Here is a 24,127-nt window from a genome sequence, read left to right as displayed (position 1 = left end):
TAATTCCCATAAGATGTAAACTGTCTTGTATAATATGCTTTCAACTGTGTCAAAAGCCAAGAAAACAAGACCTGTGTGCTCACCTGGCTCAGATCCAGGCTTGGAAAAATGACTCAGATTCTCTTTAACACTTTGTTTTCTTCTGTGTGGCTTTTTGATGGATGGGAGGAGAATTCAGTCTGCTTTTCCCGTGACTTGCGGCATTAAAGCCTATATTTCATTTCTTTCTGTGATTTTACCATTTAACATTCTTTCTAAATATGTTAGTCTAACTCAAGAAGTCTCTCAACCCCTATCTTTCAACTCATTTTTGGGGAAAACACACACTTGCCTATGACTTATCCATCAACACCACCCTCGCCCACTTTCCCAACCAGAGGTATTTATCTCAGGTCTTAGCTTCCTCTTAATTCTCTTCCCTTTATTTTCTTTCACAGCTTACTTTGTTCTGATAATCACTTAAATTCATCTAAACTTGTATATTTATAGTAACTCTCCCTCTAGTGGTTAATGTTTTCATTGAACACTATTATTCTAGTTGGTTTTGTTCACCGATGATTTTTCCAAACCCAGCATTTCTATTCAAGAGTTGCGTCTCTAACTTTATTCCTGGCCACTGATACTATATTACTGGGCATTTTTTGCAGCAAAGGTCTTTAAGTGCTACATAGTCCAAGAATGTACTAAGATTTTTTTCTATCTTTGTCACTGTATTTAAAGAGAAAATGTGTCAATAACACCACCAGTTGTAATCCAATTCTGGACAGACTAAAGCTTTGACAAATCTTTGTTAGCCTCTAGTTTCCTGGACAGGCAGAGTCTCTACTATAAACAGAAGACTGAGGATGACAGAGTTGAATCTGGAAGGGGACCCTGCACACTGGTGTTCAACAGCTCAGGCTGTGTCTCACTGCTGCGGACAGCTTTGCCCAGCTACCCAGCCTGGACTGTCCCCCAGCCAAGCCCTCTCTGTGGATTTCTAGTTGGAATCCACATGGGTCCCTGGTTGCCTCACCTAGAAAAACAAAATCCAGGGCAATACCTGCTCCCCAGCTGCAGACCAAGGCCTAGGAGCCGTTCTAAGATGGTCAGGAAGCTACAATTCAGTTGCTCTTACAGTTCCCTGATGACATCCCCTAGGCATCTTAGATCAGCTTCCTACCATAGTGTTACATCTCAGCCAGCTCTAACCGGTTGGCCTGGTCTACCTTCTTGGGCTTCCACACTCTTACAGACCCCTCTTATCTGTAGGGCGGTGGGGGTGCCTAGGGGACTTCACAGAGCAAGGACCAATACCATCATCTTGTAATCTGCCCTTCACTGCTCTTTAAAAAAAAATTTTTTTTTTTTAGCCACACCATGTGGCATGTGGAATCTTCGTTCCCTGACCAGGGATCGAACCAGTGACCCCTGCAGTCGAAGAAGGGACCACCATTCTTAACCACTGGACCACGAGGGAAGTTCCATGCACTTCACCGGTTTTAATTCAGGTTACCCTGCCAATGTCCCAACTAGTCCTTTTATTAAATATCGTTATTGTTGCCATATGATAACTTTATCTCAGGAAATATTTTTGTAGGAATCCACAAGACAGACACTGTTCAGACCTTTACTGCTGTTAAAAAGGCACCATTTTTTCCTGCAGTGTTTCTCCCAACACCAAAGAAAGACAGCAGGAAAAATAGCAAATAAAGGAGAAGAAATTTATAGCATTTATTGTTTATTTACAAATAAACTGTATCTTTTAACCGTATGAGGATGGGTTTTATTTTGGGTCTACATAAACTCTACAAGGAGTGAGCTGCAATGGAAAAATCCAACATGAAAAGGTATGTTCAGATCAGCAAAGTTACAAATTACTGGAGAAATGTTCTCTAGGCTTTACTGGTGAAAATAACTCACTATTACTAGACCCTCTGCTTTATGCAGATATACCCAGGGTAGGAACTCTCAGCTACCAAGGCACTGAAGATTCAGGAAGAAATCACCAAACCAGCCCTGGGAGAGCAGAGGGCTTCTGTTTAGATATAAGTGGTCTTCTCTCTGTACTTACTTGTACCTTCATGATATACTGCTAAAGATTTTTTCCTAAAAACCAAAACTTTTTATACTGTATGATTTTAATGTTAAGGTTATCATACAGTGGCAGATTTTAAAACATGAATTTTATCTACTGAAATAATTTTTGGAGGTAAAAATATTCACATATGGCCTGCCCCTAGTACAAAACCACACAGCAAATTATCAAACTAATTACTAGTAAGATGCAAATATCAGATACTAGTACTCGGAATTCTGGGACTTAAGAACTCTTCTGCAACAGATCTCAAATTCGCTGACATTAACAACTATGGGAATTTCATTATAACTCTATGAAACAGAGTCTTTAAAAGCCGAAACCAAAAACAATACAAAAAATAACACATCTATGCTGCTTAACCACGTTTGTAAATTAGGCCAAAGAACCAAAAAGTTGTGTCCGGATTTCTAATGTCATACCTGCAACTGAACAAAGAGAGTTGCTCTGCTTTTAAATCTCTTGTATTTAAAGGCACTGTTATTTATCTGGTTTTCCCCTTTCATCATCCTGGGCACTTCTCCAGGAGGAACCGAGCCGTGGCTGCCCCAATCGGGATAGGCAGACGGGCCCGTGAGCTGATTTGGGGGAATGAAGGAACCACTTTCTTGCCTGAATTTGGTGCAAATTATGAATCCTAAAGACCTTCTCTGGGCATTTCCACTTCATCACTGACAATCTTGCTGTCTCCATCAGAGCTGACACAGATGCACAGCAAACTGAGGTGGCCCCACTGCAGCTCCAGGAGGGGGCAGCCCGTCCCCCTCCCCATATACCCCTGCCCCCCCGAAGGCCGGTGCCTTCTGACACTGACTTCCAATGACAGCAACTCCACGAGGTTTCATCAACCAGGACACCCCACACTCACTCATGAACACGGGTATGGACTTAGGAGAGAGGGTCCAGGTGCTAGAATTTGTCTGAAACCTGCTGCATCCCCTTTGTGCATAAAAAGGCCTAGATTTTCAGTTCTAACGTTTGCCTGAAAATCAAAGTGTTTGTTAAAATCCTGATAACCTTAATTGGGCACAAGCAATGATAGAACCATCTGTCTTGAGTGCACACAGGTACATACCTGTGTGGCCTTTTACTTGTAGTTTAAAATTTTTTGCTGGATTTTAGCAATGTGATCATCCAGTCTGTTACTTTACTCTGGATTGCTTACTAACAGGGTCTCAAAATAATCATCTCATATGGAACAGTGCCCACCTCATAAACATTTATCTGAGACTTTAGCACCAACCTATCCCTAAAATCCCTTGTAGCTCAGATGGTAGAATTATCTGCCTGCAGTGTAGGAGATCCAGGTTCAATCCCTGGGTCAGGAAGATCCCCTGGAGAAGGGCATGGCAATCCACTTCAGTATTACTGCCTAGAGAATTCCACGGACAGAGGAGCCTGGTGGACTAGAGTCCATGTGGTCCCAAAGAGTCGGACACAACTGAGCGGCTACACTTTCATCTCAAAAATCTAGCCCTAAGTAACAGAAATGAAGTAATAACACATAAACTGGGACGATGTCCATGTTAACAAATGGTTTAGCAATTCTGATCAAACTAGAAAATACAAGCTGGTAAATACAAAGTAACCAAAGCCATGCTTCCCAGGGGTGAGAACAGGTGAGGACACAGGGAAGGGTCGTACAGACAAACAGACACTCGTGTACAACCAAAAGACAGAGATGGCGTGACTACTATTCACTGTAAATATACATTTCTGTATAAACGACTCACTTTGTGGTACACCTGAAACTCACACAGCACAGTAAATCAACTATCCTTCAATAACAAAACTTTTTTTTTTAAGCCTCAGACATAGAAAAATTTTTTTAAATCTCACCTGCGATGACTGGAACATCAGTCTTTCCATCTTGGAAAATCATCTATAAAATCATGACATTCAACATCTCGAGAGGCTACTAAGAGGCGAGCAAAGGATGCCTGGCCCCACCCTGATGCCCAGAGACCCCAGGCCATGTGGGGGGACAGGCAGGCTTCTCATCTGACTGTCCTTTATCTTATGGTTGCTGAACTGAGAAGGAAATGGATTCTAGTCTCCAAAGCCAGCTCAAAACAGCTGGAGAGGAGAAGACAGGAGGACTCCTCAAGCTGTGCAACACTGGTGGCTTCTAAGCAGCTGGCCTGAAACCCCCAGCCTGTGCAATGCCAGGCCAGGACTTCCTAAGCAATTGCTCAAAGAGTTTCCTCATCTGACATCTGTCTTCTGCAAACACTAGACAACTTAGGTGACGGCCAAGGAGTCGAGGGTGTGAAGGAAAGTGAGTCATGGGACCGAGGGAGGCACTGGAGGCTGAACAAATAAGAAGAGGGAGAAGGAGGTGGCGATGTACAAAAGAACGAGAGGGAGAAAGGACAGAAAGAACCGAGGGCCCCTGTAAAAACATACCTCCAGTTTTCTCCTGGCTCCTTTATTAGGGACAAATATATTTTTTGGACATTTAATATATTTTCATTTTGAAATAATGTGAGATTTGGGCTTCCCTGGAGACTCAGTACTAAAGAACCCACCTGCCAGTTTAGGAGAAGCAGGTTCAATCCCTAGGCCGGGAAGATCCTCTGGAGAAGGAAATGGTGACCCACTCCAGTATACTTGCCTGGGAAATCTCGTGGACAGAGGTCCACAGGGTCACAAAGAGTAAGACACAACTAGAGACTAAACAACAACAAGCATGAGATTTACAAAAGAGTTGTCAAGGACAGAGTTTCTGTGTATCTTTCATTTCCTTTCCCCTGACGTTAACATCTTATATGACACATACATTTTCTGCTGCCATGTTCCTCATGCTATTATCAAGAACAGCAGGAGGCTGGTTTACAAAATTAATAATCCTATCTTTGTTCGCAGCAGTTAGGAACCTGGGATGGAAGATGCCAAAGACACAAACATATGCTTGTGTGAAGGGCTCCCGGGCAGAGTCCCTCCCCAGCCCCTGACCTCCACGCCTTCAGCTGCACAGCCCCAAGGACATAGCAAAGAAATCTTCTCGAAGAAGAGAGAATGGGGGAAATTGCCAAATGATTCGAAACAATTTCTCAGAATTTTTTTTTTTTTCTTTAGAGTGAAAGAGGTGACACCGTGGGGCTGGGACTTTTATCAAATGGTGAGAAATCTGCTATGAGTGATGAAAGACACAAAAAAGCACTGAGACTCAAATACACTGTCCCTGACCCAGCACAATCAGAGTGTTCATCCAACCACCATCTCTACATACACAGAACAAGAAAAGGACTAGCTCAGAGCTCTCAACAAGAGCTAACAGCTGAGAGCACCTTTGTGAAGAAGATTTAGTAAAGGGGTGAAAAAGCAGTGTGATGATACCCCCATTCCTGAGATATATTAAAGATAAGATGGATAAAGATCCCCCGTGCCCAAACAGTGGCCAGTCAAAATTAGATGACAACTGCGGCTGTTATTCCTTCAAAAGAAAGGGAAGGAGAACGCAGCAGTTGCGACCAGCTCCCCTGCTGATGCAGAAGTGGCCGGGCTGAGCTACCCGATCCCCCCCAAACTCAGCATGTAAACCACTGCCTCCCAGCCCCTCAAGACAGCTGTTCATTTTACAAAAATGAGTTACACAATTCTGCTTTGGAATCAAAATTTACATGCTTGTCCCCCCTCAACATCACTTTTTTCCCCCACTAATTACAGAAAATAAAACTTTTTTAAATGCTCCGACACCCAGCACACAACGTTACAGCTGGTGGGCATCTAGCAGCATCCACCCACCACCATCAACGTGGTCTCCTCATCTCAACCTAGCAATGCGTGCCGTCCAGGGAGGGGTGGTCATTCATCTGATGCGCCTCAGTCACTTAACACATTGAAAGACTAGAGCACTGAGAGCCAACCCCACACCACCCATCAGGCTTGAAGATAAAAACAAAGTTCAAGTGCCACTTGAACTTAAGAGACAGTGCTTGTCTTATTGCAGGTACTTGATGTTTGATTCCGTAAAGTTCACCGTATTAAGTCAACAAGCTAGATGCCTCAGGGCTTCCTGGTAGCTGCCATGCAGGAGACATAGGTTCGATCCCTGGTCTGGGAAGACTCCACTTGCTGTGGGACAATAAAGGCCATGGGCCGCAACTAGTGAGGCCGGAGCACCCTAGAGCTGGTGCTCCACAGCAAGAGCAGCCACTGGAGTGAGAAGCCCACGCCCCACAATGAAGAGTAGCCTCCTCTTGCTGTAACTAGAGGAGAGCCCAAGCAGCCAAGAAAACCCCAAATAAATCAATAAATTGAATCACGAACCCAGAGTTCATCAGTTCCTAAGCAGAGAATCCACAGATAAATGTCGTAAGATCAAGGAGCTCCCTGGAATCATGGGTGACTTTTTACATACGTATCTGTACGATATGCATTCTTCTAAGATGCAATTTTCTAAGTGTCTATAGCTTTCAGCAGATTCTCCAATGGTCTGCTCTAAATAATTTCCTAAACAAAGTAAGAGAGGGAAAGCCTAGAGCAGATACGGGAATAAAGTCTCTGACAATCCCCCCATCTTCACTTACCATTACCTTAAATAACATCAATAACTGTGTGCAAGACCATAAGTCCCCAGTATTCAGTCTAAGTGGATTCTTCTAAAATTTCTTTTTCTTTTAAGCAGCTTTCTGTCTTCACAAGAAGAAAAGGCTGTCAAGTAGAAGACCGCTTTAGATCACATGTTTGAACAGAAAGACAGACCAGGATGAGTGTCAGGGACTACAGACACCCGGAGCCAGGATGGGCTGCCAAGACGGACAGACCAGCCCCTCAGCTGCACAGACGCAGGCATGAGATGACTGGACCGAGGACAAAGGGACTTCAGTGTGAGACCACCCCATGTCCAGGAGGCTTCCGCTGAGAGCCTACCAGCGGTGTTTATGGAGGTTAGGGGTTGGCCTGAGAAAGTCAGACTCCCTCCCTTCTCTCCAAACAGCAAAGCTATACTCAAGTCTTCATAAGTCCTTGTCCAATCTGGGAGGCCGAGAAAGAAAGTAAAGATGGAGAAAAGTAGCTAAACACCAAGGAGGACGAGGTTGGGAGCTTCAGGGAGGCAACAATTGCTACAACTTCTCCCACGACCATATCCAAAAGCGCACGGCCCCTCCTCAACCCGCACGAACACAGGGAACTTGTCGCAGCCCTCCTGGACGAGTCCAGGAGCCAGGATCAAGGGAAAGACCTCGAGGAGCAGGCCGAGGGCCCTGTCCACTCCCGAGGTGGGGGTGGCCGGCGGGCTACTCTGTCTGCCTCGGAAGGACCAACACAGCCCTCTGCAATCTCACTGTGGAGAACACGGGAGCAAAATCACGGCCCTGCTGTTCCAAAGGGGAGGAGAAGGAAGGAGGCGCCCGGACCAGAATCCAGGGTGGCTGGTCGGTCATCAGCCTAAGACCAGACTGCCCGTCCCTGCGGCCTCTGTTGTCAGGGTCAACCCTGGGTGGCTGGGCCCTGGGGGGTCTTCAAGTCGCTCTCCTGTGAGTCATCACCCCGCAGTGTGAGGCCGCGTGTGTCATCACCCTGTCAGCCCGTGGATCCAGAGCCACATCCGCCTGGCAGGCCCGCTCGCGGGTGATTCAGCCGCCGCCACCCCAGCCCCCTCCTCTCTCCTCTTCCTTGTGTGACTGCAGATGCCTCACCATGACACCTTTTCTCTCTTTCCAGAAAAAAAAAAAAAAAAAAAAACAGGATGAAACGGGAGAGCCTGGAGGGGAGGGAGAAAGCAGGGGACAGAGGCGGGAGGAAGGGGAAGCTGGGGGACAGCAGAGGAGCAAAGGGAGGCCCAGAGGGAAACTGAGCCAGAGCACCCATAGGAGCGCCCTCAACAATGCCAGGGCATGAACGGGAGCGAGTGGGGGAGCCCTGCAGCTGCAGCTCCGCTGGGGCTCAGGGTCCCCACTCACAGATGGAACCAGGAAAGCAGGGGTGGCCCCAGGACTCCCCGAGCTGAGACCCACGTCTTCAGGGGCCCCACACAACCTGCTGCCTGCATGTGGCGCCTCACCTCCCTTGTGAGCACAGAGCCCCAGGGTCGTGAAGTACCCCCCAGCCAGCTCACAGCATCTGGTGGGCCCCCCATCCCAGCCAGGTTCCCAGCAGGGCGTTTGGGCTGCTGGGCACTCGTTGGGCATCCCCCAGCTGGAAGGAGTCTCTGGTTCCAGGTGGCCCACAGATGAGCCAGCAGTGACTGCCACTGGCCAAGGGGCTCTGTCCAGGGATGTGTTCCTGACACGAACCCCTTGAGGACCCCAGCCCACGGCCACAGGGATGGGAAAGGAGAGGCCACCACCAGTGAGATCTCTTCACCCACTGGACATGCGCTCCTGTCCCAGACTGGGCCAGATAGCAGCCTGCTCTGGGCACAACACTGCCCAGCTCATGGGCATCATCACTGTGCGATGCCCAGTGCCCGAGCATCGCCCCGGCACTGAGATCTGGTTACCTTTCTTCCTTGCCTTCTCTCCTTTGACACTGCGGGTGGCATCGAACCCGGTGGGACAGAGGGTATGAATGATCCGCGGCCACAAAGGGGTCAGCAATGTCCCTTCCAGCCACTCCCAGCAGAGACTTGGCATGTCCCAGGCATATCAGTCTGAATGATCAAGGACAGACCAAGAAGAGTGGGGAGCTAATATCCTGAAGCTAGGAAAATGGGAAATCCTCCCCCCACAAAAAAAATCCAACAAACTACAAAGAGATCAAACAGCCTTGCAGAAGCCAATGAAAATGAACCCTAGTCATTTCAAACGAGTTCACCAACTTGCCACCAAGTGCCTGCTGAAAGGAAGCAGGTGTTAGAAATGCAGAATGATGCGCTTGAGGGCTGATGGGAAACTCAGCTCAACTTTGATCCTTCTCGGCCTGAGTCCTCTGTGTTCTCGGCGCTTCCCTCTGCCCTGAAGCTACACTTCTCTTGCAAAGAGCGAACAGTCTACGAGACCCTCTAAGCATCTCACACTCACAGCTCACTCCTGCTAAGGATAAAGGCAAACCTAACATACACCATTTTTATTCAGTCACTTGAACAACCCTTTAGAAAAGGTGATCAATTCAAAACACTACCTAAGAAAATTAAGCTAAAGATGGGCAAGATCTGTCTCCATGCAGGTGACAAAGAGCAAACAGGACTCAAGGGTCGAGGCCCTTGGTTTCCCATTCTTTCTTATCTCATGGGACAGCTCAGCAGGCTTTGACCACAGACACTAACTTCAGGAAGACTTGGGAGGCAGCCCGGTGACTACGTCTCGCATTAGATGAGTAGAATGGAAAAGCATTCAGAACATGTAAATATACAAACCAGTCGGGGAGGGGGACTGCTCGCCCAATAATCCCTCATGTCTGGGCTTCCAGTCATCTATGATCCTTTCTGCAACACAGGTTTGGGACTACTGTTATTTTTACTTACAGAGATGAAGACACACAGGCTTATTAGAAAGGCTGGGTACCTTGCCCCAAGGTACACAGTGGTAAAGCCTGGTGGCTCAGGACACAGATTCCAGTTTCCTACCATGAAATGAAGAGTTCTTTCCATTGTACCACTGCCTGTCTACCTGGAACTGAATCTCTGCGAAAGATAACTGTCTCACTAATCAGACCCCAATTCATTTCTCAGGGACCATTTTGCTTCAAAGATGCTACCTCTCTGTTCATCCTTCAGGGATTAGGTCAGATGGCATGCCTTTACACATTGGTGTGTTTAGTTTCTGAAAAAGGATCACGATTATATTAATCTGTTGAATAGCAGCCATGTGGAAAAACTATTTATAAATAAGTTCTATTTGCACTTGACTTTTTAACCAAAGCATCTTACAACCAGGAGATCCTGAAATAACACAGGATACTCAGAGAAAGGTAAAGAAGACATATAATTTAAAATGCTGGAAAACAAATCATGTGACCCACGAATCCTTTTCCTTTAGCTTCTTAGAGATGCAAGCTCTTAAAAGCAAATCATGTGAGAAACTCAAAAGGTTAAGCTAAATTGGTGAGCAGGCATTAAATATTAAATGCAAGTTAAGATCATGCCGGGTACCAAAACCTAATCATCAGTGCATCGCCATTTTTCTACCTTGAAAAACGAAACAGGACACAATATAAACTAAAGCGATTAAATTGCAAAGAGTACAACACACAGTTGTCAGGGCTCTGTGTCTCCAGATTCTCAAAGCTCGCTGTTCTACCAAAACAACGCCTACAAACTGCAGAAATAATCACTGCCAAAGCTGCCCTAGGTGATTACATAAAATTCTTCTAAAAAGCTGAAAAAAATTATTTAATCATGAACAACAAAAGTAAAAATGCTGCTTACCTTGTAGAAAACAGGTTTCACCCTTGTGGGTTTTCTTTCACAGCATTAAGCCCAATATAAGTATCCACAATGCTCCAAAAAATTTGACAAAGCCTAAAATTATTTACTGTCTTCAAATTATCCTTCTCTCTTTTCAAACATCTTTTACAGAGCAAATATTCAAAATCTCCCTAGTTCTTTCTGATATCTTTATATTTCAAAAAGACAGGACTATTATTTCAGACATCCATTTAGAGACCTATGCAACCCTGGAAAGAGAGAGGACAAATTGATAATGCCACCAAATAATGACTATGTAAGAATTATCTTAACCTGAGCTATAAAGAGTGCTTGAAGATTACTGCCAGGATCCTTCTGGAAAGAAAGGCTTATCTTCTCTGCCTAACAGCCTTGAAACATTTCAGAGTAAAAATCAACTTTCAAGACAGAGAAAAGAAAACCATGCACCATGTACGCCTGCATCTGGATCCGGAATCCACATCCCTGAGAATCAGATCCCTCAGTTTACTTACGTGCTGTACACAGACAGGAAAAGTTCAGAGAAATCTGCTCCCTCTGGGAGCAACGATTCCATCTACAGTCGGCTGTTGGGAAGTATGACAAGCGTTCTCTCTCACTCTCATCCCCAGGCGGAGGGGAAAAAAAAAATCCCAAACTGTTCTTTCAAGTCACATTCACAAGGGCATCCTGGCGTCACCAAGCTCTTCCTCCAAGGCAGCCAAGGGGATGGGGGCGGCTGTGGATTTCTACCTCACGCCCTGAGCCCCCCGGCTCTGGAAAGGTGCCAGGTCAGGACACATAGGGAGATGGTAGAACCACCAACCACCAGTGCTACATCTTCCCAGCCAGCTCAGAGGCAGCAAACCACACCAGCAGCCCTTCTGTGGGGACCGCTTTACACACCTCAAGTTCCCAGAACAAACCAGAAACTCCTTCAACCCCTTCACCCCCAAAGAAACTGTTTATTCCTTTCAAACTCCAAACTGTTATAATAGTGTGAGCTAATTGCTAACAATACTGGGGGGGGGGGAAGGCCCCCACACAGGGGAGGGTGGCAGGAGCAGACAAAGAGCCGTGACAGTAATAGGCGCCCTTGAGGAGAAAGAAGGCGATCAATTATAACCCATTTGCAGAAATTGCGGGGCTGTCAAAAGCCCTGCTTACAGCTGTGCTTCATCAAGCCAGGCTGTGCTTGATTTTCAAGGGAAATTATTCCTTATTCTCAAATCTAGTATACGGTGAGTAAAATACCCCCAACAGCCCAGGTTCAACCAGGGTCTTATCTGTACAGAAGTTAATGACCCCCGAGAGGGCTGATGGGCCAGCGTGGGAAGCCCAGGAAACAAGGAGGTCTCCCCTCTGGGGAGTGACCACTTCCTGTGGGCACCAGGGGACATTGCCAAGGCCATCACACACTGGACACGCGTCATCAAACTCCCAGATCACCATTTGAGAAACAGACAAGCACTGCTTTCAGATGTAACCCACTGTTTCCTAGGTAGCTAAAAGCAACAGAAATTTTATTTTTTAATTCTTCAGTTCAAAACTTCCTTTTCACTACCATCCATCACAGTGATCACTTCTGATGATCACAGATTCTTCTCTGCCAAGGAACAAAGACTATGTAAACTCAGTAGCTGCAATGCAATTGCTAGAATGTTTTAAAAATGTACTGACATCCATTATTATTGGTAGATATCTTCAGATTTGAAAAAGATGAGATGATAACTGCTCTAGACTTGAGAGGAATTTGACAGCAAGTGCTTAACATGCTAATATTCTTTTTTAATATTTCCTTCTTCTGTAATCCTTGGCATTCCTTTGCTTTATCCTTTAATCATTTTAGCAATAAAAATGAGCTCAGAGGACTCCAATTTCAAGCTGAACTGCATCTTTCACTCCTCTTCTAAATTTTAACTGATGCCCCAATGTTCATTTTATAAACCTTTGCTTAGTTATGATAAGTACTGTTCAGTAATAGAAATGGAAATAGCCTCAACATGGTAACTTTCTGCAGATTTATTTGACTGAATCTTAACATAAAACTTGGAAAACCATTTCCTTAAGAACTGTAACATGGAACTCAGATTATAGCAGAGCGGAAACCATTATCCCTAACGGCATTAATGACTCTCCCCCAACCCCAAGCTGCCACTCTGTGCCAGTGCCCCCAGGCACACAATCTTAGACAGCCTAGCTTCCTGAGGGTTTCCTTAGCATTTGCCTTGTTTAGAAAATGTGAGAGAGATTTCCCCAGAGGTACAATGGATGAGAATCTGTCTGCCAATGCAGGGGAAACAGGTTCGATCCCTGGTCTGGGAAGATTCTACGTGCCATGGAAAAACTGAGCCTCTGTGCCGCAACTACCTAAGCCCATGCGCCTCAAGCCCCAGCTCCACAACGAGAGGCCACTGCACAGAGAAGCCCACGCACCACAATAAAGAGCAGCCCCTACTCGCCACAACTAGAGAAAGCCCACATGCTGCAACCGTGACACAGCACAGCCAAGTATAAATTAATTTTTCTTTAAATTTAAGACAATGAACCCAAACACATCCATCTGATGCTCTAGGATCCACTGCGTCATACACACACACACACACGACGAATCTGAGCTATAACATTGGGTTCCCAAAAGTAAATAACCAACCAGAGTTGGAACAGAGCAGAAAGACTAAAAATCCATATGACTTCAGTTTAGTAAAAGAAACTACCTCCTGGGTATAGCCAGACCAGTGAAAGCAGTTGAGTAATTGGTTTGCATGAGGCATTGGGAAGAAAGAGAAGGGAGATTTTGGAGGAAGTGGATAGGGAATGGGGTAGGAAGAGGAATTCAGGGGGTGAGAAAGCAAAACAGGGAAGAGAGGTAAGGACCAGGTGCCAGCAGCCACTAGAATCGGCCCTGAAGCTGGCAAGCTCTAACCCCATCCCTCGCCCCACAACCAAGGCCACCAGCCACCCCAGGCTGGGCCACTGGCCATGATGAAGGGACCAGCTCCTGGCAGCATTAGTTTAAACCCAACGGGGTGTGGCCAGGCTGTACATTTTATTCAAATGCCTGTGATGGTTTATATTTTCTCCATTCTTGCTTTGTATTTAAGATGAACGTGAGAGAGAGAAAACATGAATAATCTCAAAGTCAGTTAAAACTGGACTCGGTACTAAAAGACATCATGTCAGACAGACCATTCCTGAAAGGAGAGCTGACTGCTGCTGCTGCTGCTGCTAAGTCGCTTCAGTCATGTCTGACTCTGTGCGACCCCATAGACGGCAGCCCACCAGGCTCCTCCATCCCTGGAATTCTCCAGGCAAGAACACTAGAATGGGTTGCCATTTCCTTCTCCAATGCATGAAAGTGAAAAGTGAAAGTGAAGTCAGTCAGTTGTGTCTGACTCTTCACAACTCGATGGACTGCAGCCTACCAGGCTCCTCTGTCCATGGGATTTGCCAGGCAAGAGTACTGGAGTGGGGTGCCACTGCCTTCTCCAGAGAGCTGACTAAGAACAGTGAAAAATGCAGGAAAGGAATGTGACAGCGTTGGTGAGAATGTGGAAAAATAGGAGGTGTCGTACATTGCTGGTGGGAACGGGAAGTGGGTGCAGAGTGGTCTGGGCACAACAGTCGGACTGTTCCGCAGAAAGCCAAACAGAGAATTACCACATGACCCAGCAATTCTACTCCAAGCAGCATACCCAAAAGAAGTGAAAACAAGCTTTGAAACAGATAATCTGTATGGCAGTATCACTGCAGCATTACTCACAACAGCCTAACGCTGATCCAATCAGTAGATGAGTGGATAAACAAAACGTAGTATATACATACAATGGAATATCAACCAGTCATAAAAGGAGTAATGTTCTGATACAGGCTACCACATGGAGGAACCCCAAAAACATTAGGCAGAAACAAAAGGACAAATAATATACGACCACACTTCTATGTGGTAACCAGAACAGGAAAATGAGAAAGTATAATAGGGGTTACCGTGGGATCAGTGGGTGGGATCAATAGGTGGTTATTGTCTAACAGGTACAGCGTTTCTACCCGGCAGGATGGAAAAGATCTGGAAATGGTGATGGCTTACACGACACAGTGAATGCACTTACTGCCACTGCCACACACTTTAAAACGGCTACGACGGGAAACTGTATGTTTTGTGTATTCTACCACAACAAAAAGACAACATCCTTAAAATAATCTTCAGCAAAATAAAAGTAGTAAAGGAAAATTTTAGTAATTTAATGTGACCTTCAGAATACCTGAACACAGATTCTGCTTGTCAAACCACTCTAATGTATGAATGGCCACACTTGCCCTGCTCTTCAGTGGCATGTCAGAGGTCATACAGGAGGTCGGGCCAGAGTCAAGGGTTCCTACTAGGACTTCACTTTCAATAAAGAAGGAAACTATTTTCTTAAAAAAAAGTGTGTTGGCCATTGGACCTAGAGGTAGGATAACTCCATCTTTTTTTCCCCCACCTCAGATGCAGGCAGGAATTAACACTTGCCTGCTACGTCCTTCTTTAAGATCTGGGACAGAGTCTTACCCTGAATGTCTGCTCCTTCTTCTCCCGGTGGGAAACCTGATCCAGTGTGCCATCAGTCTGACTCCTTTTCAGGCCAGTTGTGACATCAGGGACATTGCTGAAATCTGCATGAAAAGTGACAAAAACATAGGCAAGTTTGGCCATCTGCACAGTATAGTAGTAACTAGCTTAAAGGCTCAGATAGAAATAGAGAGCAAAGGAAAAAATTAAAACCTAGAAGGCAGGACATCATGGTCCTCAGTGATATGGTAGTTAGCATACGCACAGCTGGGCTTCTGAAATAGACCTGGGCCCTGGCTAATGGAAGCAGCAACATCTGACTGTTTGGTCAAAGAAGGCCAATGACCATCAAAACAATAACTTAAATGCCTGGCTGATTTTGTCAAACTTGACTGTTGTGCAAACTTCACTAAGTACTTTATATAAAGTGTTGGTCACTTCCCTTTATTTTTGGCTAAGTGATGGTAAAGGATAACTGGGCAAACGAGGGATGTAGCACTGTAGATTCTTATTACAATCCACAACCTGCTCATTTGCAAGCATAATTGTTCTGTTTCTGGCATCAACCACCATTGCAATGTAAACTGAAAGTCCCAAGAGGAACAGCAAACTTTGTTAACTTCCAGAGTTAAGGTTAAGAAATAATATGAAAGGTTAAGAAATGATATAAAAGGTTAAGCAGAGTATGTGATTTTCCAATCTGTACTTATACATGCACACTATTCTCAACAGTTCTTTCCAGGGGTTCTCAAAATTAAACTCAAGAAAGATGAAACGACCAACTTCTATCAAAACCACACACAGGTTTTCATTCTAAGTTTTGTATTTAGATTTTCTCAAGTAGGCAAAACCAGATGGTTTCTGATTCCAGTTAACTATAACAAGCCATCAATCTCATACCTGTCTGAGGTGATCTAGGCAGAAAAGACAGGGACAGACACTGGCAAACCATCCAGCATGTGGAGGGCAAGGACAGTGGTCTCTAGTAGACCTTTAGAAGCTATGGGAGCCCTAGGAGGTTGATGGAACTCATGGACAGAAATGCTGGTCCATGATCCAGGCTGGTATTACCAATCACTACACAACAAGAGACCTAAAGAAAATGTCTTAATGGTCTACAGAATTCTAGAGCTCTTATTTCTTCTTCCTTTTACTTCTTCCAACACCCTGACCCCACCCAGAAAAGGACCACAATTTGTCTAAGCCACACTTCATTGTTGTTGGCTGTAGAGTAAGTTAGCCCCATAACGCAGTGCTGATCACAAAAGCATGAGCCATCCCCAAGCAAATTTCAGGAAGCAACGACAGATGGGGATGCCGAACTCACCTCTCCAGGGCCCTAAGACCACACCAGAGAACAGTCCACTCGCCAACAGGCTGAGCACATGAGAAGCAAGGTCAGACTCTAGACCAGTGACGCACCACTGGTCCTCCACCACTGAGGCTGCTACATGCACCTCTGTGTAAGGAAGACCAACCAACAGAAAACAGGCAACATTCCTACTGTATTTGGCACAAACGCACCTCTTCATCCATGCATTCAATATGCACTTTCTGACAACAGGCTCTTTTCCAGGCACTGTGCAAGGTGCTGGATATACAAAGATGATGAGACGCAGTCCCTGCTCTCAGGATGTGCTTCTGGTACTGGAGGCGGGAGACAGAAACACAAGCACTGCAAACTACCAGAGATGACGTGAGAAGAAGCCACACGGGGCTGAGTAGGGCCACTCTGGGAGGAAGTTAATTCTCCCTGGGGCCCTAACAGCGTTCAGAGCAAAGCAGACACTTCAGCAAAGTCTTCAGCAGAGGGTAGTGGGGGCGGGGGAGGGGAAGGTAGCCCAAGGGTGGAGGAATTGATGGAAGGCAGGACTTGGGCAGAAAAACAGGCCAGAAGTCACAGCAACAGTGAGGGAATGAGGAAGAAGGATCCAAATGAATGCAGAATAGCCTGAACACACAGAAGTCAAGTGAACACAGAGAGTCTGTGCAGGTCAACTCCACGGGTCTCCTCTTCGACACCTATTTCATGTAAGGATATGCAGACAAGGAAGGCATGAAGGCAGAGTGTGGCTTTCATGTCTCAGGTGACAGAATGGATGGGCACAGGATGGAGCAGGAGTGGGCAACCCAAGACTGGCTTTGCCAGAGCTGAATCTGAGATGCACATGGACCATCCAGTGCAACACTCCCAGGTGTCTGGTAGTGCAAGAAAGGTCTGCACAGGAATGTGGCTTTGGAGCCATCATCATGCACTTGGCCGTGAAACCACAGGGATGGATGGTGCTCCCCGGGGAGAATGTGCAGAGTGGGACAAGAACAGGACCAAGGAGAGAACCCTGGAACCACCAAGGCACTGTGCACAGGGGAGGAGAACTCTTTCTTTAGAGAGAAGACACAGAGAAGTACAAGGGAATCAAGAGCAATGTCACAGACGCCATGAGATAAAAATGTACATTACCTAGGCAACAGAGTCAAATTTGCTTTATGTCTGCCTTTATCTTAAAAATACAAAGCTCCAATATTTCCAAAGAGTTGTATTAAATACAGGATACACAATCAATGCATTTATCCATGATGACGATTTCTACAGCACCTACTCTGTGTCAGGTATGCACTAAGTTCTGGGGACACAAAGATGAAGGTGACCTCAAGTCCCCTGAAGATCTCAAGAGACATCATGGCCACAAGGAGCCTTGGAGCCCCGAGGCACCAGATGGATGCTGGAGAAAATAACACGGCTGATGTCAAAAGCGGGTGCCAAGTTTGAGTTCTGAGTCATCTCTTCAACATAGTCACAAAATTTTGGAACTTAGATGCTGGAAACTCCCAGAGCCACCTTTTATCTCTTACAAAGGCAAAGTGCTTACCTGCTAACAGAACATATTTCATGCCCTTCCTCTCCAAACCCAGCCCATCCCAGGACAAAAGGCTTTACTATGAATCAGGGAGGAGCTTCTTAATTGCATGGAGCCCCTGGGTGCAGCTGGCATCCTCTCTGAGGCATCACAGGATCCAGTTCCCACCAAGGCTGGACCCTGGGATCCAAGAGGAGGACACAGCTCTACCAAGACAGGAAGTCTTGGAGCTGTTCTGCTGCCCAACTTGCAAGAGGGTGACTGGTATCTGGATCCACAGAATCTCTGGGGTGACTGACTCCTTCTCCAGCCCCTCAGCAATGCACCAGCTCTGTCCCGGAGGTAACAAAGCACGAGGAAGCCCAGCTTGACAGTATCCTCCACCTTGGATCTGGATCCAGGAGCCTCAGATTTCAACTGAACCTGCATCCCTGTTTGTAAAAAAAAGCAGCATGCTCTTGGTATTCTGACTAGAGGAGAAATGAGAACAAAGTAGGCTCTGGAAGAAGAGCAAACTGGCTAAAAAGAAGTGTAGGCCGGTACAATTCGAACGCTTATTTACAAAGCGGTTTTAAACAGGCACCACGCTGACATCCTGTCCTGGGTGCCAAATGCCTATGTATAGCCCCACTTACACTCTGCCCACGGCCTGAGCACCAGCTGCTAAAGTGAGCAAATATATCCTTTCCCTCCCAGCCAAAAACGGGCTCCCCACCTTGGAGAGCCTTCGTGCAGTCCTGCCCCCTTGACACTGTGTTGGACCACTGGATCCCTATCACAGAACCCCAAGCACATGCTTTCTGCCCACCCCAGGCTCTGCCACTGCAGAACAGATGTTCAGATGCACTGCAGAAGAGTCCTTAGCCAATGTGGTTGTAAATAATGAAAAATAACCAAGCTGCAAATTTAAGTCAAGACATTTATTTATAACCAGTAAATACACTCTTGTTTTTCTCACCTTATTCCCTGTGGAAATTAATAATTTGGGGTGAGGTCTAGCAATTCAAAATATCTAACATCTGGTGCTGGAGAAACCTCTTGAGAGTCCCTTGGGCAGCAAGGAGATCAAACCAGTCAATCCTAAAGGAAATTGACCCTAACTATTCATTGGAAGAAATGATGCTGAAGCTCCAATATTTTGGCCACCTGATGAGAAGGAGGCGACCCACTGGAAAAGACCCCGATACTGGGAAAGATTGAAGGCAGGAGGAGAAGTGGACAAGAGAGGATGAGATGATTGCATGGCATGACTGACTGAATGGATGTGAGTTTGCGCAAATTCCAGGAGATAGTGAAGGACAGAGAAGCTTGGCATGCTGCAGTCCATGGGGTCACAAAGAGTCAGACATGACTTAGTGACTAAACATCTAACTGGCTGACATAAGCTTCTGCTCAACGGTGAGCAGAGATGTCTGAAGTCTTAGGCTCCGTTCCTCCATGTGGACCACGAATTCCATTTATTCATTCCCTGGTCAGATGGGCACTGCACGCTCATGGCATACCAGGAACTATGTCAGGTGTGGCACACAAGCCCAGCCTCAGACATCTCTCCCTCTTAAAAACATACATTTTTGGAGAGTAATGACATCCTGGGCAGGCTATACCGGGCATTGACTGTCCCCTGCTTTCTTGCACTATCATGTCTGTGGGGGACTGAGGGAAACATGGGACTTCAGGTGTGAGACCCCTGGAAACACAGTGTCTTCCAGTTCTGAGCATCAGTACAGACCCCACAGGTATCACAGTCAGCCAAGTAACTGGCAACCCCAAACTACAATAAAGGGCAAAAACCTGTGTTCAGTAACATCCTGGGTATCAACTTAAAATCAGAAACGTTAGGGCTTCCCTGGTGGCTCAATGGTGAAGAGTCCACCTGCCAGGGCAGGAGAAAGGGGTTTGATCCCTGGTCCAGGAAGATTCCACACGCTGTAGAGCAACTAAGCTTGTGTGCCACAACTACTGAGCCTCTCTTCTAGAGTCCAAGAACCGCAACTACTGAGCCCACGTGTTGCAACTACTGTAGCCTGAACGCGCTCGAGCCTGTGCTCTGCAACAAGAAAAGACACAGCCGTGAGAAGCTCGTGCACCACCACTAAAGAGTAGCCCCCACTCGCTGCAACTAGAGAAGAGACTGTGCGGCAATGAAGACCCAGCACAGCCAATACACAAATTATTTTAGAAAACAGAAACATCAGAATAAATGTTAAAGTTAAGGTCACTTCGCCCACTTGGCTTGTAACGTGAATTCCAAGTTTATGTTTCCATCACTTCCAAATCGAGTTCAACAGTTCATATGCAGGAGTGTGGGCTTGGCCATTCATTTCCCCTGGGCCCGTAAGGAGCAATAGGCTCTCCGGGTACTGACTCTGATGTGCACAAGGGGACTCTCAGGAAACAGGTGGCACCGGGGGCCAGGAGGAGGGCTTGGGGGTCTTGTGGGGGGTGGGGGGTGGTCCCTGCCAATCTCTCCTGCTGCTTACTCCCTCCAGGAACCTTCACTCTGCTCAGCCAGCAACCAGGATGTCGGCTCATATGACTGATGCCTCCCCACCAGCCTGGTCTTGCCGGCTGCCTCCTCCTTACCCAACCAGGCAATAAGTTCCTCCCAGTCTCTGACACCCACCCAGGTGGCTGTCAGCAGCGCCCAGAGACACCCGGCGGCACCCGGCTGTAGGAGGGTGGGTGAGGTGCTCTGCCCAGGCCTCAGCTGGTTCCCAGAAAAGAGAGATCCAGAAAGTCTGAGCAGGCCACCTGCATTCTCAGGAACAGCAACTCTAAGAGGAATCGAGTTAAAACTCAGTATTATATCAATCCCAAGGCCAGAAATAAACTCACATGAGAGGAGAACATTTGTTTTCCCCTGTTTAATACAATAAGACTTAAAAAAAAAAAAAAGAAAGAAAGAATGGTAGTCATAGCATCAGGACAAGCTCTGCTTTGGTTTGTGGGCTGAGGAGTGATGTGAAGGAGATTGAAAGGATAAGCAATGAGAATGGGAATTATTTCGAAACTGTGTTTTTTGTGCTTGAAAGCATACTATACACTGATTCTCAATCCTCAAGCTCCAAAGCCCCTCTTTTGATAATACATACTTTAACTATATTGAAATAAAATTCTCTAACATAGGCTACCCCCACATCTAATTTCACAAAAAAATAATACATGCCTTAATAGTAACATAAGTAATTCCCTGGTGGCTCAGTGGTTAGGACTGTGTGCTTCCACTGCCCAAGGGTGTGGGTTCAATTCCCGGTCAGGGCCTAAGATCCCAGAAGCTACTCAGTAAGGCCAACAACAACAACAACAACAAAGGAAATTCCCTGGTGGTCCAGTGGTTAAGAATCTTCCTTCCAATGCAGGGAATGCAGGTTCGATCCCTGCTTGGGGAACGAAGATCCCACATATATGTGTGCATGCTAAGTCACTTTAGTTGCATCCAGCTCTTTGGGACCCCATGGACTGCAGCCCGCCAGGCTCCTCTATCCATGGGACTCTCCAGGCAAGAATACTAGAGTGGTTTGCCATGTCCTCCTCCAGGGGATCTTCCTGGTCCAGTGATGGAACCTGCGTCTCTTCTGCCTCCTGCATTGGCAAGTGCGTTCTTTACCACTAGCAACACCTGGGAAACCCAAGGTCCCACATGCCATGGGGCAACTAAGCCCCCATGCCACCCAGTGGGGTGGGGAAATCCACCACAGGGGAAAAAAAATTAATGGAAAGTAACATAATTTTGTTTAAATACATGTCTCAATATGTAAATGCTTGGACACAACCATTCTAGCAGCTGTGATGAAGCTGTGAGAAGCCTGCCCACAGAGATTCACAGGGAATGTCTCCACTTCACCCAAGACCAATGGCAGCATGTCTTGGTAGAGATTTAAATGCCTGTAGGGCACTGCCAACTAGATTCCTCTAGCTGTGGTATGGGGGTTTAGTTGCCCCATGGCACTTGGGACCTTGGGCTTCCTGGGTGGTGCTAGTGGTAAAGAACCCACTTGTCAATGCAGGAGATGTAAGAGATGGAGGTCCTATCCTCAGGTCTGGAAGATCCCCTGGAGGGCATGGCAAACTGTTCCAGTATTCTCACCTGGAGAATCCCATGGACCTGATTTTTCCAAGTGGGCAAAAACTCTTGACAAAGTTCTGAACAAAACAAAGGTCAAACTTCCCTTGAAGTACTGAGGTGTTGCACTCCTAGAAAACTCAAAGTACCCACAGTACCCTATAGCTGTGGGGAAGAAATACTTTGTGTCCATTTGTAAAATGGACCTGGTTCGTGTGGTTCTCACCATGCGAACGTCCAGGAGCTCGTCTCTGCAGAGGGAGGAGCTGATCTGAACAGGCAGGACATCCCGTACCATGACCCCAAGCAGTAAAAAGCACCTTCCTCCAGTTCATATGAAAACCAAAAACAGACCCATAAGCTTGCAAAATATCACTGATGGGCAGCACCTTGATGGCTGAGAACTGCCTCTCTCCATGCCTGGGACTTCAACTTCACCTCTGGGAGGGTCAGTGACATCAGAGAACATCACCTATACCGAAAAGCACACAGTCCACAGCCAGGGCAAAGGGAATGCTAGCTTCTCATCTCCTTAAGAAAGAGGACATACATGCACTAGAGCAATTTAAAGGACAGCACTCTGATAAATAATGTAGAATATTTAACTGGGATTTTCATCTTGGGATCAAAAATGTCGTTTGATTAATCATTAGCCCTTCGAGTTGAAAACTGCAGAACAATAATCTTCTATGAAGATGATGAAAAGAAAAATCTAAAAAATAATATCAAAGAAGTTACAAGTAAATAATAAATGGTTTAATCAAGTTTTCAACCACAGAATCTCCTGTGGCATGAAAGTTGTACATCCTTGACATATAACAGGTTTATCTCTACATTCATCCCTCAGTATCAGAGGGGGGCCAGTTCTAGGACCCTCAAGGAAATCAAATTGGAGGATGTTCAAGTCCTTTACAGCACAGAATAGTATTTTCCATCCATGGTTGATTAAATCCAAGGATGCAGAACTTACAAATAAAAAGGCCCAACTGTAGTTAAGTTCAGGTAACACAATTTGGTCTACAGACACACCACCCATAATGTGCTCGTTCTTGTCAGATATACAGCTTGTATAACTTATATTCTTAATCTACTCAATTTATTCAGTTTCTCAGAATTTCTACTCTGTAATTTCATAAATGAACAGCTTATAAAGAATCAATGAATTTAACATCTGAAGAGAATCTTAGAAAGTATCCAATTTCTTCATCTTATCCTGTATCTTGTTATTTAAAACACCATGAGTACCTACCATTTTAAGAAAAGGTAAAGATTTTGGTAAATGAAGGCTGCCAGTAGAAGGAAACAGCATTTTGTAAACTCAAAATTACAATATTTTTTCAGTTCTCCAAGCTTCACCCACCATATAAAATTCTAAACTAATGTTTTCAACACACATTGAGCACTGACTTCATTTGCACAGAAAGCTTAACGTCTCTCAATTTTTTATTTCAGCTTGCAAGCTTTATATACCATTCATCATTTTTAATTAACTCAGATTTCCCTACATTTTGCTCATGCTTTTACTTAAAAATGCAATGGTTTACGACATCTTTCATTAATGATATTGGCAATGCACTGTCATTCAGGCAAATATTAATTGTCATCGATCAGTGAAAGACAATGAAACCAAACCATTTAGATAAAAAACAGAAGGACTATTCAGTGAGAGAAAAAAATAGCTATATTTGTTGACTACATTCAAAGGCTAGTCAAGTCCTAACCTGCACCATTAACAAACAGATCACTATCACTTTATGTTCTTTTGACAAAGATAAAAAATAATCTACTTTTCAGAAGGTATCTGGGACTCTACATTTCTTGTTATTATTCTTGTGTCAAGGAAATTCAAGGCAGCAGTTTGAATATCATCATTAAGCTTGTAGAGAAGGAAATTCTATCATAACAGAAATGCCATCCAGAAAAATGCAATTTCACAAATCTTCCAAGTGCACTTGACCTCAGGTCATTCCAATTGGTGACGTTCTTGACAATGCAAGGTCTCTGGCGATAAACAAGACAGAAGTAAATACTGGTACTAAATGTTTCTTAATAGCAGGCTGCCATGATTTGATTCACTTATCTTGTGATAAATATTCTCAGCGTCTGAAAGGACATTTACAGGAACAGGACTGTGGCGGGTGTTTCCAAGGCAGGCATGTGCTGCAGGCCATCTCCATGAGCATTACATTACAATGGGGTGGCTTCGGAGGCCTTCCTGGAGGAGGGGGAAGGAAAGCAAGTGCACCCACGCTCTGGTGTTCCAGGAGGC

The 24,127-nt window shown here is 45.6% G+C and overlaps 1 protein-coding gene across 2 annotated transcripts in view; it reads right to left on the bottom strand.

Annotated features, from left to right (window-relative positions):
* Window positions 1-24,127, bottom strand: part of TIAM2 (T-cell lymphoma invasion and metastasis 2) — a 245,820-nt gene that overhangs the window by 35,132 nt on the left and 186,561 nt on the right. Inside the window, exon 16 of one of the 2 annotated variants that reach the window (XM_018053392.1) lies at window positions 14,938-15,041. In XM_018053392.1, coding sequence (XP_017908881.1) covers window positions 14,938-15,041 — 104 coding nt within the window. Of the gene's footprint in view, window positions 1-10,903; window positions 11,198-14,937; window positions 15,042-24,127 lie in introns of those variants that run through there. The other variant, XM_018053393.1, reaches the window with a different exon arrangement.

This window comes from Capra hircus, chromosome 9 (assembly GCF_001704415.2).
Source record: "Capra hircus breed San Clemente chromosome 9, ASM170441v1, whole genome shotgun sequence".
Lineage (NCBI taxonomy): Eukaryota > Metazoa > Chordata > Mammalia > Artiodactyla > Bovidae > Capra > Capra hircus.
Note: the sequence above shows the minus strand (reverse complement) of the source record. Positions and strands in the feature narration are given on the sequence as shown.